The sequence below is a fragment of the Gorilla gorilla genome, chromosome 6, assembly GCF_029281585.2.
Source record: "Gorilla gorilla gorilla isolate KB3781 chromosome 6, NHGRI_mGorGor1-v2.1_pri, whole genome shotgun sequence".
Classification (NCBI taxonomy): Eukaryota; Metazoa; Chordata; class Mammalia; order Primates; family Hominidae; genus Gorilla; species Gorilla gorilla.
The window spans coordinates 156,529,748-156,547,052 of NC_073230.2; the positions used below are offsets into that span (position 1 = coordinate 156,529,748).

Genomic DNA, 17,305 nt, shown 5'->3' on the forward strand with positions numbered 1-17,305 from the left:
AAAAAAAAAAAAAAAAATTTGAATCAGTCCTATTTACTCTATTCTTTGTCATATTGCTTTAGTTTAAGTACTGGTAATCTTTCAACTGGCAGCCTATAGTTGAAACAGCCTAAATATTCTTTTTACCTTTTGAATTACTTCCCTAAAACCTATTGCGTTGCTGCACAGAGTTTAAATTCTGTATAAGTTGATATAAAACCTATATTGACTTATGGCATCTTCCTGCTAAAAGTTTAAAAATACTTTTCCTCTGCTTTTTATTGTACTGTTTTACTTGGTATGACATTCTGAATTAGAGCAGCCATGTAGTTTATCATCTGAATGAGACCCTTGGGACACTGAAAGTGGGCATATTAATAATTACACTGGGACAAAAGTTGTCTGGGCTTTGCTGAGCTTTCTAGCCCCATCCTCTTCTAAGAGCAGTTTACAAATGAGCAATACCAAAATAATTAGTGAACAAACACTGTTTCGAAGGTCTTCTATCCGTGTTGTTCACAGCTGTATCTGCAACGCCTAACGCACTGCTAAGTGCAGCATAGTTCCTCAATAACTACGTGCAAAGGGAGGAAATGAGGGAGGGAGGCATGGAAGAAGAAATGGGTAGATCAAAGAATTTTAGAAAGCTTGAATCTAGTATGCTGTTGTTGAAATCACATAGAGTTGAAGGTCTAACATCCTTGGAAAGAGGAAGGCATAGAAGGCCAAAGGAGGCACAGAGAACTTGGTAGAGGAAGGTTAAAATAGGGAGGTCCCAGAATCAGAGCACCCATGAAACTGACTTTCTCATTCCAACCAGGCTCTAGTGAATTTGACTGGAGAAACAAGTTTTTCCAGAACCTAATTATTCCTGTTAGAGTAACTACTGAGGTTTGTGCATGGCCAGGCTGGAAATCCAGAGAGGTGGCAATGACCTTGAGACCCTCCTCAGTGAAAGCTCTCTAATTCTAGGACCATGCAATTATTTTTAATTAGTACAATATAAGCTTTACAATGTTTTGTAATTTATTGTGTACTATTTTGTAGTTTAACACACAACAACCCCTAAGGAGTGTAATTCAAGTGCAACTTACCTGAAGACTTCCCTGCTTTTGTATCAGGTTGACATATTTTTACCAAAAACATCTTAGTTTTGTGAAGAGAACTTTCACATTCTTCATTAATTCCTGGGCAGAGCTGTTTAAAAAAAGTTTTCTCAGTAGCATTTTAGATGGTCTAACTACAAAGGAGATATGTAAATGTCCGTTTTGTACTTCTGAAAACAGGTGCAGTCTCAGTGAGAAAAAGAAAATTTGTCATGAGCACTGGAATAAAAAGGGAAATAATGAATAAGAACATAATTTAATTACATGAATGTCAGCTTTCTACACAAACTAGATTTGATGTAATTAAAGCACCTGGAATAAATAAAATGAATCAAGGAAATCTCTTTCCTTTTTTTGAGATAAAGGAAGATTCAAAATTACATACTATTTATGGACAACTTGTACGAACTATGCAAAAAATAAGTATGCGTGTGAGTGTATGTGTGTGTGTGCATAAGATAGAGGCAGAGAGAGTGAAGGGTGATTTTTTTCTGGCCTCTTAGTTGATAACCAACAAAGCAGCCAATATAAGTTTTTTATAGTAAGGGGATAATATCTATAAATAAGTAGAAATTAAATATTGTTTTCAATGATCATGAGCCCCAGTAAAATAAACATTACATTTATTTAAGGATTGATTGTTTTAGTCTTTTCCCCAACATAAAGTCATACCAGGAGCTTGCTGTCTTTGGTAGGTCAGGAATGCTTATAGAGAAAGAAACAAATCATGAATTTAAATTTAGAGACAAAGAATGCTCTTTCCAGGAAGAACTACTCCTAACTAGTGGTTTGCTAGCATTGCAATATGCCACTGAGACATTTATCTGGGGAGCCATTTGTTCTGTGCTGTGCTGATGTAGGATATTTTGTTTGTTCTAGCTATCTACGAGCCTTCCTGTGAAGCCTACAAACACCTAGGACAGACGTCAAATTATTACTGGATAGATCCTGATGGCAGCGGACCTCTGGGGCCTCTGAAAGTTTACTGCAACATGACAGGTAACTGTGTCATATTTATGTTTTATGAAGATGCTTTTCTATATGTCACGAATAAGTAGTTCCACCAATGGTTTGTTTCTTTGGTGCTATGTTTTTATCACAACATCTAATCAGCAACATATTGCTGGATTTGTTAGATAAGATGATGAAATGTATTATTAGAGCAATAAAACATTTTGACACTGTGCTTTTCAAAAAGTTTATGTTTGATGTGAACAATTAAGCATCATTTTTTAAAAATCAGCATGTAGGGGGGAAAAAACGGAAAGTAAAGTTGCAAAGTTCAGCCCAAAGAAAGAACTAGTAACCTAGATTAGGGAAATTTAGCATCACTGCTCCAATATTCTCACTGTGCATGCTAGAGGAAGCTTTTAGATCGTGACAGACCTTCCTCGATTCTCCATAATGATAGAAGAAATCTTTCTAAGTTCTGAAATCCCATTCTGATAATAGCAAAAATTACCTGAAGCTTTTATGAAATATATTTGGGCTTTTCTTCTTGGGAAGAGGACCTAGTTTTTCTCCACTTCCATGTGAAATGAGATTATGGGTTCTTGTCAACTTCCACAACAATGTGTAAAATGTGCAGATCTCTAAGATAAGAACAGATTTTCCATCAGACACTTGGTAACATCTCACGCTTCAAAAATCCAGAGGAAGGTGTGAGGTATGCATTATTTACTGGCTCCAGCAAAAGACCAGCATTTGATGTGAACTCCTGGGCCTAAGATGATAAGGGTAATGATAATAAGATGCTACTGATGGTAATTACTGCGTGTGACTGTTTACCATCTGTCAAGTATCATGACAAATCCTTTAGACGGACACTTGAGTTTACATCCTGGCTTCATTAATCACCACATGTGTAATATTGGGCACTTTAGTAACTTTACTAAATTCAGTAAGCCTCAGAATCTTTATCTGTAAAGGAATTAATGAGAATACCCACCTCATAGCATTATTGTATGAATACAATAAGATAATCTGCATGTGGTTCTTAGCTTATTGTCTAACACATGGTAAACCTTCAATAAAAGTTATTGGATGAAAACATTTAAAGGCTTTAGTAGTTAAATAACTTGCCCATATTAGGCTGGGTGTCGTGGTTAACGCCTGTAATCCCAGCATCTTGGGAGACTGAGGTGGGTGGATCACGAGGTCAAGAGATCGAGACCATTCTGGCCAACATGAGGAAACCCTGTCTCTACTAGAAATCCAAAAATTAGCTGGGCTTGGTGGCACACACATGTAGTCCCAGCTACTCGGGAGGCTAAGGCAGGAGAATCACCTGATCCCTGGAGGTGGAGGTTGTAGTGAGCCGAGATCAAGCCACTGCACTCCAGCCTGGCGACAGAGCAACACTCTATCTCAATAAATAAATAAATAAATAAAACTTGCCCATATTATTCAGGCAAATTCAAATTGAATTATTTGCAGCCCATGGATCTTCTGGCTATAGTTCAGAACCACTTATAGAGTTTTATTTTGTTTTTGGTTTTGTTTTCTATACAAACTTCTTGGCTCCATCCCTGCAGACTCTGATTCATTATGTCTGAAGTGGAAATCAGATTGTAAAACTAGAACTGAAAACCATGAATGGTACTCTAGGCAAGCAGACACCAGTGAGGAACTCTCAGCAGTATCAGGAAGCCAGGCATGGTACAGAATGAAAGGGAAAATGATGAGGGCATCAGTGTAGTATGGAACACATGTGGAGAAGACAATAAAATGGAAGCTGACCAGCCTGGGCAACATAGTGAGACCACATCTCTATTTAGAAAATGTCCCAGCTAATTGGGTAGCTCATGTGGAAGGATTCCTTGAGCCCCGGAGGTTCAAGGCTACAGCGAGTTGTGATCACACTACTGCACTCCAGTCTAAAAGACTGAGACCTGTCTCAATTTTTTTTTTCAAAATAGAAATAAAAAAATAAAATGAGAACTAGCGTCCCCCTAAATTTCTAAATTTCCTCTAGAAATGTGCAAGATGCTAGCTCCCAGTTTATTTTTTTTTTCTATTTTGAAAAAGAACTTTAGGCATGTCTCAGAGAAGGAACACACTTACCAGAGAGATTAAGAGTTCACTGACAGCTGGACTTGTCAATGCACTTGAATTCTTTTTTATATACCTTCATTTTTATCTTTTTAGCACTAAAATATTAACCTATGATAACTTGACTTAATTTACAAGAATCTCGATTCTGGTTTCTCCTAATATATGAAAATATATAATACAATTAAAGTCTATTCTTAACCTCAAGAGAAATCAGGGCATCGTGGCTTGGACTGGACAATTAAGAATTTATTTTAGTTATTTTCTTAAATTCATCTCAAAGGAAATTAGAAAAGAAAACAAAACTGTAATATACATATTTCTCATATCAAGGACACACACAACACACAGGACTAGTCTACTCTCAGGAGAGCTTCTCCTGTGCATTGAACCCTTTGCTCAGAAACATATGTCTTATCTTCATCAATATCTCCCTTAAACAGCATGGCTGCAATTTAACTCAGCACTTCAGATGACATCTGAGCTCTAAGGAGCAGAGTACAACTTTTTGCAATTAGAATATTTTTCTTCTATTCATTCAAGATAGTTACAAACATCAGTGTGTTCAAGGACCCTTGAAGAATCTTGCCTTATAGGCCAGCAGGCACCTTTCAGTTATTTGCCACTAACTAACCCTTCCTTTTCCTGGAAAGAATGTGGATTTAACATCATTAAAAGAGCATGATGCCACAAAGCTTGGCTTGGGCTATTCCATTTCCAAAAGATACATGTTAAAGAAGAGGAGGGAGTAACAGCATGAAGTAGTCTATAAAGTCTTGATATGTAACTCTATGTCATGAAAAATTATAAATGCTCCCCTAAATCCAAAGTATAAAAGGAGGCAAGCACTCAAAAAGGTGAAGGAGAGAAATGAGCCATATAAATCAATCCGCCAGGGCACAAGAGAGACTGGCTCATTCCAAAGAACTGAAATCCCAGTGGCTGGAACATAGTGAGCATAAGAGAGTGACTCAAAATAAAGCAGGGGAAAGGTGGGTGGGGGCAGGCCAGAACAGCCCAGCCATAAGGAGTGTAGGGCAGAAAAAAGTGCGCTTTTTTCTTATTATTATTTTTCAATTGCAGTGGGTGGTCGTCTATGGAAAGATTTTAAGCAGGAGAATAAGATCTTGGTTGCATTCATACATCTACCACTTGGGCTTCTATAAGAGACAGCATGAAAACATTGGGACCAGCTCTGACGCTATTATTGCAAAAGTCCTATGAAGAGATGATGCTCCCTTGAACTAGGGTAGTGATGGTTTAAAGTGATGAGAAATTGATACATTTTTAGATCTGTTTTGAAGGTAGAATTGACAGGATTGGTAAAAGTTTGGATGAGAATGTTTAAAGAGAGACAGTTATCAATACTAACTTCTCAACATATGGACTGAGTAACTGGATGAATTATAGTGCCATTTAGGAGAAGTGGACAATTAAGGGTAAAACAGTTTTAAAGGAAGCTCAAGAACTTACTTTTGACCTAATTAAATGTGAAGTGCCATGTGCCATCTAAACTGAGATGCAAATTTTGCAGTTGGGTGAGCCCCAAAAGCCTGATTGGGTTAGAGATATAAATGTGCCAATTATTAGCATATTAACATATGAGAATTGATAATATCATTTGGGGGTTGATGTAACAGAGAAACAGCATCTCACGAATGAGCTCTTATAAACTCATTAGGCGGGACACGATGACTCACGCCTGTAATCCCAGCACTTTGGGAGGCCAAGGCAGGTGGATCGCTTGAGCCCAGGAGTTCAAGACCAGCCTTGGCAACATGGTGAGACCCTATCTCTACCAAAAAAAAAAAAACAGAAAAAAGAAAAAACAAAAACTAGCTGGGCATGGTGGTGCAAACCTGTGGTCCCAGCTACTTAGGAGGCTGAGGTGGGAGGATCACTCGAGCCTGGGATGTCAAGGCTGCAATGAGCCATGATCACACTACTGAATTCCAGCCTGAGTGCCAGAAACCCTGCCAAGAAGAAGAAGGAGGAGGAGGAAGAGGAGGAGGAGGGGTAGAGGGAGGGGGAGGGGAAAGGAAGGGGGAGGGGGAAGGGGAAAGGGAGAAGGGGGGGGGATGAGGAATTAGTCCGTTCTCACGCTGCTATAAAGAACTTCCCTGAGTTCGTTCTCACACTGCTATGAAGAACTTCCCTGAGATTGAGTAATTTATAAAGGAAAGAGGTTTAATTGACTCACAGTTGCTCATGGCTGGGGAAGCCTCAGGAAATTTACAATCATGGCAGAAGGGGAAGCAGATGCCTTCTTCACAAGGCGGCAGGAGAGAGCATGTGAAGGCAGAATTGTCAAACACTTATAAAACCATTAGATGTCATGAGAACTCACTATTATGAGAAGTGCATGGAGGAAACTGTCCCCATAATCCAATCACCTCTCACCAGGTCCTTCCCTCAACACTTGGGAATTGTGGGGATTACAATTCAAGATGAGATTCGGACAGGGATTCAGAGCCAAACCATATTACTCAATAATTCAATAGAGAGAGATTAGGGTTCTCGTGTTAAAATATTTAATAAGTGTTTGGAAAAATATACATAATTGAGGGTAAGTAGAGAAAAAGTGTCTGAGAGCATTTGGGGGGCAAACAGATCATCTGTGTGGAGGTTAAAATGACTGCTTGGATCGTAGAGAATGACAGAAAGACTTGGAGAATGAAGAGCAACTTGGCATCCATGCACACATATACAATGGATGTGGTGGTGCCACAGACGTATGGCAAATAATAGCCACTAGAATGCGGGGAACATGGTATGGCCAGGAATAATGAACCTTCTAAGGATGCTGCATAGACAGCATAGGGGAGCCATGGATTGAGCTACATCCTAGGCAATTAGGGGGTGTTCTAAATGACAGAGCATTTCAAGCACTGCATAGGACGCCAGCAAAATCTTCCACAAAACGGCTGACTCATGAGCTGAGTCTTGAAGAACAAGTAGGTGTTAGGAGGCTGAGAAATCAGGAGAAGGAAAAATAGGTCAACTTATAAAATGCTTTGTGTAGGATGCAAAGCAGTTGAAACTTTGTCCTGAGGTGAAAGCAAGCAATGGATGGTTTCAAGCAAAAGAGTAATTTAATCAGGCATTGTATATTAAAAACATCACTTTGATAGCTGTGAATAATATTCTCCAAAGGACACCCAGAGATAAGACAGGGAAACAAGTTCGAAAGCCCCCGAAGTAATGCAGGAGTTGAAAATGGAGACTTAAAGTAGTGGCAATAAAGTAAAAGAGGAGGAGATTGATTTGATGGGTATTTAAGAAGATGAGTTGGCCAGACCGTTCCTGATGAGATAGAGAAAGTTGAAAATGGTAACCCCATGACATGGAGCACAGAGAGAGGAGCAGAGGAAAACTAGGAAAAGGGTAAGATTCTATGTTGCTTTGGGTCCCTGTAATTCAACCAGGTAAAGTTGTCCTACAGGCAGATGCTACACAAAGTAACTGTAGGACCTTGAACACATTAAAAAAAAAAATCTTTGGCTGGGCACGGCGGCTCATGCCTGTAATCCCAGCACTTTGGGAGGCCAAGGTGGGTGGATCACCTGAGGTCAGGAGTTCGAGACCAGCCTGACCAACACAGCGAAACCCCATCTCTACTAAAAATACAAAAATTAACTGGATGTGGTGGCACGCACCTGTAGTCCCAGCTACACAGGAGGCTGAGACAGGAGAGTCACTTGAACCCAGGGGTCAGAGGTTCCAGTGAGCCGAGATTGTGCCACTGCACTGCAGCCTGGGCAACAGAGCGAGACTCCGTCTCAAAAAATAAATAAATATAAAATAAAAAAATCTTTCTCTCAGGTTTCTTGTAAATAAAGTGCAGGAATTGGAATAAGTTGATATCTACACTGCCTTTCCTTCAAAAAAAAAAAGGAAAATATTTCCATTGTTACCATGAGACATGAAAAAAAATCACTGCTTGCAGTCAAATAATTTAGACAGAAGCTTCTTATCTCAAACAAGCTTGAATTTACTATTTCTTGCTAAGTTTGACATAAATTGACTCTCTTCATTTTTTATCATAAGGCAGTAGTTCTACTATGTAATTCTTCTGACTGTCTGCAGCTCAGAGCTACATCTCTTGGAAATTTAGAAATTAGGGGGTGTCCTAAATTATAGAGCATTTCGAGTACTGCACAGTTGATGACATTGAGAAGATTTTTCACTGAATCCTTTGTAGAAAAATTTATCATCCTGTGAAAGCCAAAGCCTGGTTTCTTTTTTTAGATCTTAGGGTACATGATAAAATGTGATCATTGTTAGCCTCGCCTTCCTTCTCCATTTTTATGCTCCCTCTGAAAATTTGGTGTTAAAACTTTTGTGAATATAAACTATCTTATATTTTCAGTATCAACCTCTTTTAATTGTATATTTGTTTCTAACATTTCAGGTTTTCATTTCCATTTTCTTCAGGTGTTACCAGCATCCTCTCCCTAGATACCCTGAACCTTTGTATTTAAGGGTTCTTTCTGCTTTCACTTAGTTCTTTCTGCTAGATGATTAATAGTAACAATAGTAAATAACGCTCGATCCAGCCATTGTTCTTGAAACTTTACTGTCTATCCTTAAACCTAAGACAATATTTTTCTTCATCTTCTGTCCTCTAACTCATTTTCTCTATAACTCCCTTTGCATTCTTTTTTTTTCTTAATTTAAGCAAGCATCTGTGCTCTAGTGCGTGAAGTTTAAAGTCCAAATAAAGTACTCCTCTTGCATTCTTCCTAGCCCTGGTTTTGTAGTTTTATCAAAAAGCCATTAAGCTTGTTTACATAATTTGTGCTTTATAAAGCCCCAGGATTTAGCTGATCAAATTCTATTGTCCTCTATAATAGTAAAAGCTGTTCATGTCTTTTTAATCTAATATTTATAGAGAGCTTGTAACGGAAGTTTCTAAGCGCTTGCACTCAGTATTAGTATCGTATTTAGTATTATGCTTCTCACAAGTTTTACAAGCACAGTGTGGGCAGGGGGAAATGGGTCACTGAGGTGGTGGACTTGGGCTCCAGGAAAGAGTATCATAAACCCACCCACCTCCACCTCCCCGTGTCCACAAAGCGAAACAGTTTCTATCCTATAGTACAGTCATACACCACATAACATTTCAGTCAACAACAGCCTACGTCTAGAATGGTGATCCTATAAAGTTATAATGGTGTATGTTTACTGTACCTTTTCTATGTGTAGATAGGTTATATACACAGACACCGTTCTGTTACAATTGTCCACAGTATTCAGTACAGTAACACGCTGTACAGGTTTGTAGCCTAGGAGCAATAGGCTTTACCATACAGCCTAGGTGTGTAGTGGGTTATACCACTGAGATTTGTGTAAGTACACTCTGTGAGGTTTACACAATGACCAAATCACCTAATGACACATTTCTCAGAACCTATGCCTGTTATTAAGTGACACATGACTGTACTATTTTCCTTAGAAGTTTACAGTAATACAAATTTAGTATCCACAGTTTCTGTGTGTCAAGGCACAGGTGACCTGGGTCAACTGCTCAGAGTCTTGCCAGGCTGAGACCAAGGTGTCACCCAGGGCTTGGGTTTTACCAGAGACTTGGGATCTTCTTGGAAGTTTATTCAAGTGTTGATAGATTCATTTCCTTATGGTTTAAAGACTGACATCTCCTATTCTTACTGTCTATTGGCCCCAGATTGCTCTCAGTTCCCAGAAGCTGCTCCCAGCTCCCTGCCTTGTGGCTCTGCCTGTCCAGGAGGAGCTCTCTGACTCGCTTTCCAGCACTGACCTGACTTGGTCGTCACTCAGGATAATTACCCATTTGATTAACACAAACCCACCAGTTTACAGCCCTTAATTACACCTGCAACATCTCTTCATCTTTTCCATGTGAAGAAGCCCAGTCCCATTAGTGATACCCCATCATATTTGCTGGCCCCACCCCCAGTCTAGGAGAGGGTATTATGCCTGGTGTACCCACCAGGTGGCTAGAATCTTGAAGACCATTTTAGAATTCTGTTTAGCATGCTTACCTATGTGCCTCTGTAAATATTCATAATTCCAGCAACCTTTATTTCTACCTTTTGAATAACAACAGTGCCATATTTAGATTATAAAATCTTAGGCTTTCCTGTTAATACTCTTATAATTGTAACATATTGTTTGGTAAAAACTTTGACAATAAAGATAAGCAAAAATAAAAATTGCTTGTCAACCAGAAATGACAATTACTAACACGTTAGTCACTGTGTGATAAAGATTGTACATTTTATACAGGTACCTGCATACATAATTGAGGGCAAACTAAATGCCAGGCACATTTTTAAAATATCACATGCATTAACTCATCCAATAACTCATGACAACCTCACAAGGTGGGTAATACTATTGTTCTCCCATTTTTTGATGATGAAACTAGAGCTCAGAGAACTTAAGTACTGGGCCACACATGTAGTAAATAATAAAGCTTGACTTTTTAGCCAGGCTTGTGTGTTCAGAGCTGGTTTGTAGTTACCATGTGTATGTGTATGTGCACACAAGTTCACACATATATAGGAACAGCACTCCTCATTTTAGATTCTGTAGTACGATTTGCAATATGATTGCTGAAATGAGCATTTTGTATTCAAATCTCTTCATTATCATTGAAACTTTCTTACACAGCTCTGATTCATTATCTGTGGTTTGGACAGCATTTTTGTTATAAACAATTTACTTCTTAATTATCTAACTAATGCCTTGGGGTTTTTAATCAGAGCACACATTTTAAATGAAATCAATATATAAACCATTATAGGCAATTAGTATGATTTTTAGTTCTTTTTTTATTATTATACTTTAAGTTTTAGGGTACATGTGCACAATGTGCAGGTTAGTTACATATGTGTACATGTGCCATGTTGGTGTGCTGCACCCATTAACTCCTCATTTAGCATTAGGTATATCTCCTAATGCTATCCCTCCCCCACTCCTCCCACCCCACAACAGTCCCCAGAGTGTGATGTTCCCCTTCCTGTGTCCATGTGTTCTCATTGTTCAATTCCCATCTGATGAGTTCATTTTTAGTTCTTAATTCAACTACAAGTATTTTCTCTAGTATAATTTTCTAGGAGCTTTACATAATTTGTATATTTCCTGTCTACCTAGGTTTATCATCCCTTAAGGTTTGAGCCCAGCTTTCAGAATAACTTAAACTCTATCCCCAACATCTAGTTAATTTTTCAATGTGTAAAGTCTTAAACTGAATCTAACAAAATCTTGTTTGAATATGCAACAGGATTGGATGGAATTGTACTGGATATCATCGGTGACAATGATCGTAGTGTCTCATTCTTCCCCTTTTAGAGAGGAAATCATGTAGAAATGAGGACACACAGAGCTCTCCTATTCTATATTAGGGCTTATTAACATTCATAAATTGGGCACTACTAAGCTTCTAACCCCTTCATTTTCCTATATATCATAACTATTTCTCTGATGTGTATACTGGCTTCCTCCATTATTTTCCCTCTACTCATTTTTATTTCTTTCTCATCAAAGCCATTTTCTCTCCTCTTTCTGTCTCCTAACCTAGTTTACCTCCTCTATGGTTAACCCACTCAGAGAATAGCTGTCCTTTATGTCTTCTTTCAGACACATCTTCTCCTCTTTGTCGACCTCTCACAGGCTGTCTTTGTTATAAACCTTTGTAATCACTCAGCAACTCCTGCTTCACGCATTCAGCTATTTCAGTTCTTCACAATCAGTATAAATCTTTGAATTCAATTCTGCTCATACAGCTTCAGTTGAAAATCTCGGAACCAACTCACTGATCAAACACAGCCTGTAAAGAACTCTTCTCCGTAACGGATTACCCACTCCCAAAGACTCCCTTCTGGATTCAGCCTCATTCCACAGACAGCTTCTGCCTGCCAGACTTTCTTTGCAATCTCGTCTTCATTGTGTGTCAGCCATAGTGATAGGTTAATACTATAGAAGTTCTCAAATGGTTTTCAAACTTCAAATTAAAAAAAAAAAGGAGAGGAAAACCATGAGATCCAGTGAGGCCTACACCACAGGAGAGGACCCAGAAAGAGGGTACAAGACCCCAGGTGAAATCAAGATGAAGTGGCTTTAGATACATCACAGGTCATTCAGCCCTTCTGAGGTTTCCAAAATCGTACTCTCTATGCAAATGCTCTTCCTTCAAATATTTTCATGTAACCTGACAAAACAATATCTTATAGACACTGCTTGATTTTGTGCTTTTAAAAGCACTGCCTTTCTTATGCAATTTCTCTGCTCAAAATCCGAGAAAGGCTTCACAGTGTGGATGGCTAGGGACTGTTGTTTGATTACCCCTGGCACTTGGAATCTGAAACTCTTGCCTAGTCTACAGTAATCAACTATTCAAACAGGATGGGAAACACACACACACACACACACACACACACACACACACACACACGTTGGGAAATTCAATTAAGATCAACTCATTTCTTTGCAATCAAAAATCAAAAACCACAGGAATAATCTCGTACTTTTTTTTAACTAGGAATTTCTCTCTTCCGGCTAAACTTAAAGCCAATAATAACTGTGTTTCTGTTTCTCCAAACTTTAGGTTTTTCCAATTTGTGGATCACCTTTTATTTCTTCTGAGGATGTCAAGTTTCATATCAGAATGTCCCTGGAAATTTTAGAAAGAAAATCTCATATAGCAGCTAATCTCTCTTTTTATCTTGTGTCTTTGTCTAATCACCACAACCAAGAAAGTTAAATAGTAAACTGCACCAATATTATATGTTGCCAAAACTGGAAAATATTTAAAGTTTTATTTCCTGGATCTGACTTAAACTAGAGGCCCTAAAACTTATCAGTGCCCCACATAAATGACTGCTGCATAAAAGTACTTGTCTCATTAATGAAGAATGAAAATACAACTTTGGGAAAAAAATATACCTGTGGATGAAGTTGTCAAAAAATCTGTTTGCTGCATTTACGTACAGACAGCTTCATTAGGATTGAACTCTTCACATAATTATTAATCTCATGTTCTGTTTTTACTCAGATTTCTGAACAAAATCAGCATTAAAAAGTGAGACTAGGCAAAAACTTGCTGTATCATTCACTTCATCATCATTACTGTTATTATTCATGTTTTGCTTTTATGTGCATCCATGTTATTCTATCTTCACTGGACCCCTATTTGTCCTTCTGTTTCTAAGCTCACTTGGTGTAGCTCTAGGTTTCAGGGCTAGGACAAGGCAGCCCTGCCTTGTTCATTTTGAGAGGTGAAATGAATGCCTTTGCTGCTCCAGGCAGCAGGGCATGGAGGACAGAGTGGGAAGTTTGTTAGTACATTGTAGAATCTGGTATCTTTTTGCTCTCAGGTTTTAAAAGACTATAAAATAATATTGAGCATCTTGCTGACATTTCACTTTGCTCTAACATGAAGTGTTTGCTCTCTATATCTGGGGTATACCATCATCATGGACTTCATCTTCACCATGTCTGTGTTTATCCAAGAATGTCTTCATCCCCCCCTATATTGGAATTCATGATTTTTATATAATGTCTTCTTCATTTTAATTTTACCCTCTAATGTGGATATAGCACATCCCCTGGTAGCTTCTTGATCCTTTAGTACAACCTACTTCTTCTCTGAAAGTTAGAAGAATCTTGTTTTTGTTCCAGATGTTCTGAAATTTCAAAACAACGTGACTTGGAATAGGTCAGTTTTCATGTATTTGCTGGGTGTTCACTTTAACATTGGCAACTCATGTTCTTACATTTCTTTTTATTTATCTGTTTGTGATTCTCTCTCTTATGATTTATCTATTGTCTCTTTCTAGAATGCTTTTCACTGTGGTTTTAAATCAGAGTTCTTTTTTCTTCTTGAAAATTTCCTTTTTTAATGGCGTTCTATTACTGCTTTATGAATGCAATACCTTTTTTGTATCCCAAGGATAATAAAACATCTTTTTTTCCCTTCTTTCTTAGTTTTCTCCAAGTTACTTGATTCTGTTCATTTTTTTCTGACCTTCACAGCTTTCCTCATATTCGTGATTATTATTAGCTGTGTGTTTATTATTACGGGTGGGAGGGTCTTGTTGACTTGGACCTTTACTGTGGGTTAGAGTAACAATTATGTCCTGGCTTGCTCAGTACAGTCCCGTTTTACTCCCATTGCCCTGATGTTCTTGTGAATAGCTCTTCCTTTTATTCTCAGTAGTGTCCTTGTTTGGATGATAAATTATTTGATCACCTCACTGCAGAGGAAGCTGAGTGTTCCCGTTTTAGGACTCTCTCATCTGTTGTCAGCATTTTTTTTTTCATTTTCTCTTTATTAGTCAGGTTCTCTAAGGATACGTTTTAAAATTTCTTTCCTGGAGGTTTCTGATCTGGTTGCCAACAATCTTGGAACCATTTGGGGAAAGAGGTCTAACAGCATGAACATTCAGTATTTGGTACAAGTGTAGGCAATCTCCATTTTCTGTGTAGTTTCCACATTCTTTGTAATACTTGGTTCTTCTCAATGCAGGGATTCTTTTAGAAAATAAACCTCCAGTTATCTACCAGAGTGAGAGAGGAGTAGTCAATCAGCCACAAGGCCTAGGAGACCTAGGGATCTACTATCTGTCAAACAGCCTTAATGCAGTTCTCCTTACTTTATTAATTACTGAATCTTTTATGGATTCATGGTCGAAAGTTGGGTTGCTTCTCATCTTTCCAGACTTTCAAGTTGAGATTCAGCATTCTACGAAGTCAGTGAGCACATATTCATTTACTTTCCATCCTCCAAAATTGTATTGCTAGTATTGATTCATATTCTCCCGGTCTTTGTGGGAAATATGTATATATGTGTGTGTGTGTGTGTGTGTGTGTGTGTGTGTGTGTGTGTATTCCCTAGCTTTAGGAGTATGCATATGTGTGTGTGTGTGTATTCCCTAGCTTTAGGGGTATATTTATGTGTGTGTGTGGGAGAGACTGTGTGTGTATTCCCTAGCTTTAGGGGTATTTGTGTGTGTGTGAGTGTGTGTATTCCCTAGCTTTAGGGGTGTATATATGTGTGTGTGTATTCCCTAGCTTTAGGGGTGTATACCTGTGTGTGTGTGTGTGTGTGTGTGTGTGTGTGTATTCCCTAGCTTTAGGAGTATGCATATGTGTGTGTGTGTGTGTGTGTGTGTGTGTATTCCCTAGCTTTAGGAGTATGCATATGTGTGTGTTTGTGTGTGTGTGTGTGTATTCCCTAGCTTTAGGAGTATGCATATGTGTGTGTGTATTCCCTAGCTTTAGGGGTATATATATGTGTGTGTGTGTGAGAGACTGTGTGTGTATTCCCTAGCTTTAGGGGTGTGTGTGTGTGTGTGTGTGTGAGTGTATTCCCTAGCTTTAGGGGTATATGTGTGTGTGTGAGTGTGTGTATTCCCTAGCTTTAGGGGTGTATATATGTGTGTGTGTATTCCCTAGCTTTAGGGGTATACACCTGTGTGTGTGTGTGTGTGTGTGTGTGTGTGTGTGTGTGTGAATTCCCTAGCTTTAGGGGATTTAGAAGGCATATAAGTTAAATGTCAGTGTGCCAGTGTTTACTCACCATCCTAACCAAGGTGCACCTTCTTTATTTTTAATTCTGTAATTTAATGTCATAAAACCAAATAGTTCAAATACATGTTTCAAAACACGTATTTTAAAATGTATGAAAATCTCCAAATTTTAATGTAAATTAATAAATTTTCCTTTTTGGTTAAGGAGTGTCATAATTCTTAAAGTGTTTATTATTGATTATCTGCTGTAAGAGAGGTAATATGATAAATTCTTTCATCTATTGTGTTTCACTTATTCTTCACAATAACCCTGAGAAGTATTAGGGTCCCAATTTTGAGATATGGAAACTGAAACACAAACGGATATTAACATTCTCTGTAACACAATTTACAAAAGGCTGTTTACACAAAGAATATAGATTTGGATGACATCGTGTATCATTTAGTGGCATAAATGTGTCGCTTTCACTTTTTAATAGGTTGAAACATTCGAAGAAACCCTCAGTTCTTATAATAATATAAATTACTATTATTATTGTTTGAAAATTTTTTTCTTCTCTCTATGATTTCTGGTTAACTGGATTCTAGACTGATCAAGGGCCATGTCTGTCTTGTTTACTACTGAACCCAGCAGAGTGTCTGGTATATGTCAACACTACTACTGCTGTGAATAGACCTCACCGCTGTGTCTTTTTCAGTAGAGCTAAGTAGCCACCACCAATCTCAGTGCTAAATAAGAAAACAAGTTTGAGATAGGTAAGAGTGTGCGTCACTTACAATTAGAAGACATGCGTTTATTAGCAATATGCTAAAAAAATCATTCACACAATCTGTCCTATAAACTTGAAAAAGTCCAATTGCTCTATCCTTTTAGGTGCTCTAACTTGTCCTTGTTTGGCTGTTTTTACAGTAAATATGAAAATATTCTAGAAGCAGGGCTGAGTTTGCCTTATACTGGGATCAGGTAACTAGAGTCCTCTAATTTAATGAATGAAAAAGATCTATTTAAGAATCAGGCCTCAGTCAGCATTATGAAAAGTAAAAGGTAAAGAGTTCACTAGATTCTTTCATCGTTTTGATGCAAGAGTGAAGAGTTACTAAAATGTTTTAGCTAAGCAACATAGGTGAACATCAGTAATTTCTTCCACCAATAAAAAGTCAACTTCCATAATGCAACTAACAATTAAATTTATGTAACAAAATAGCAGGTTTTGAGCAATGATAAATGCAACTTATACGTTTGGGGTAGTATCTACCTCTAAAATCTGTTCTTTTAATGAAATGCTAGCCAACCCCCCTATGAAGTGTGGGTTTTGTTCTCGCTTAGGGTGACTGACCAGCCTTACACCAACCCTTGGATATAGAGCCATATTGTCTAATACACATGCAGTTATATCTAACCGTCCTTGGGATGTATTTTAAAAGTAAATTACAAACCACATAGCCTATGAGTTGACTATCCAGGTAGTTTTACCAACCGTTTATAAAAGAAACTATGTCAACATAAAGCAGTCAGTTTGGAAAACACGTGCAAGAGATGGTTACTTTCACGTGACCAGCATGTTGATTAGTTGTAACATGCTATAAAGGGTTGTGTTTTACTAACAGTGTCACTGATGATCCTCGGTTCATTCATCATACTTCTGCATCACTGCTGCT

General features: G+C 38.1%; 1 protein-coding gene across 1 annotated transcript in view; it reads left to right on the plus strand.

Moving 5' to 3' along the window:
• CNTNAP2 (contactin associated protein 2) overlaps positions 1-17,305 on the plus strand; it is a 2,292,243-nt gene that overhangs the window by 1,441,635 nt on the left and 833,303 nt on the right. The window contains exon 12 of the mRNA XM_019031540.4: positions 1,965-2,084. Coding sequence (XP_018887085.3) covers positions 1,965-2,084 — 120 coding nt within the window. The remainder of the gene's footprint in view (positions 1-1,964; positions 2,085-17,305) is intronic.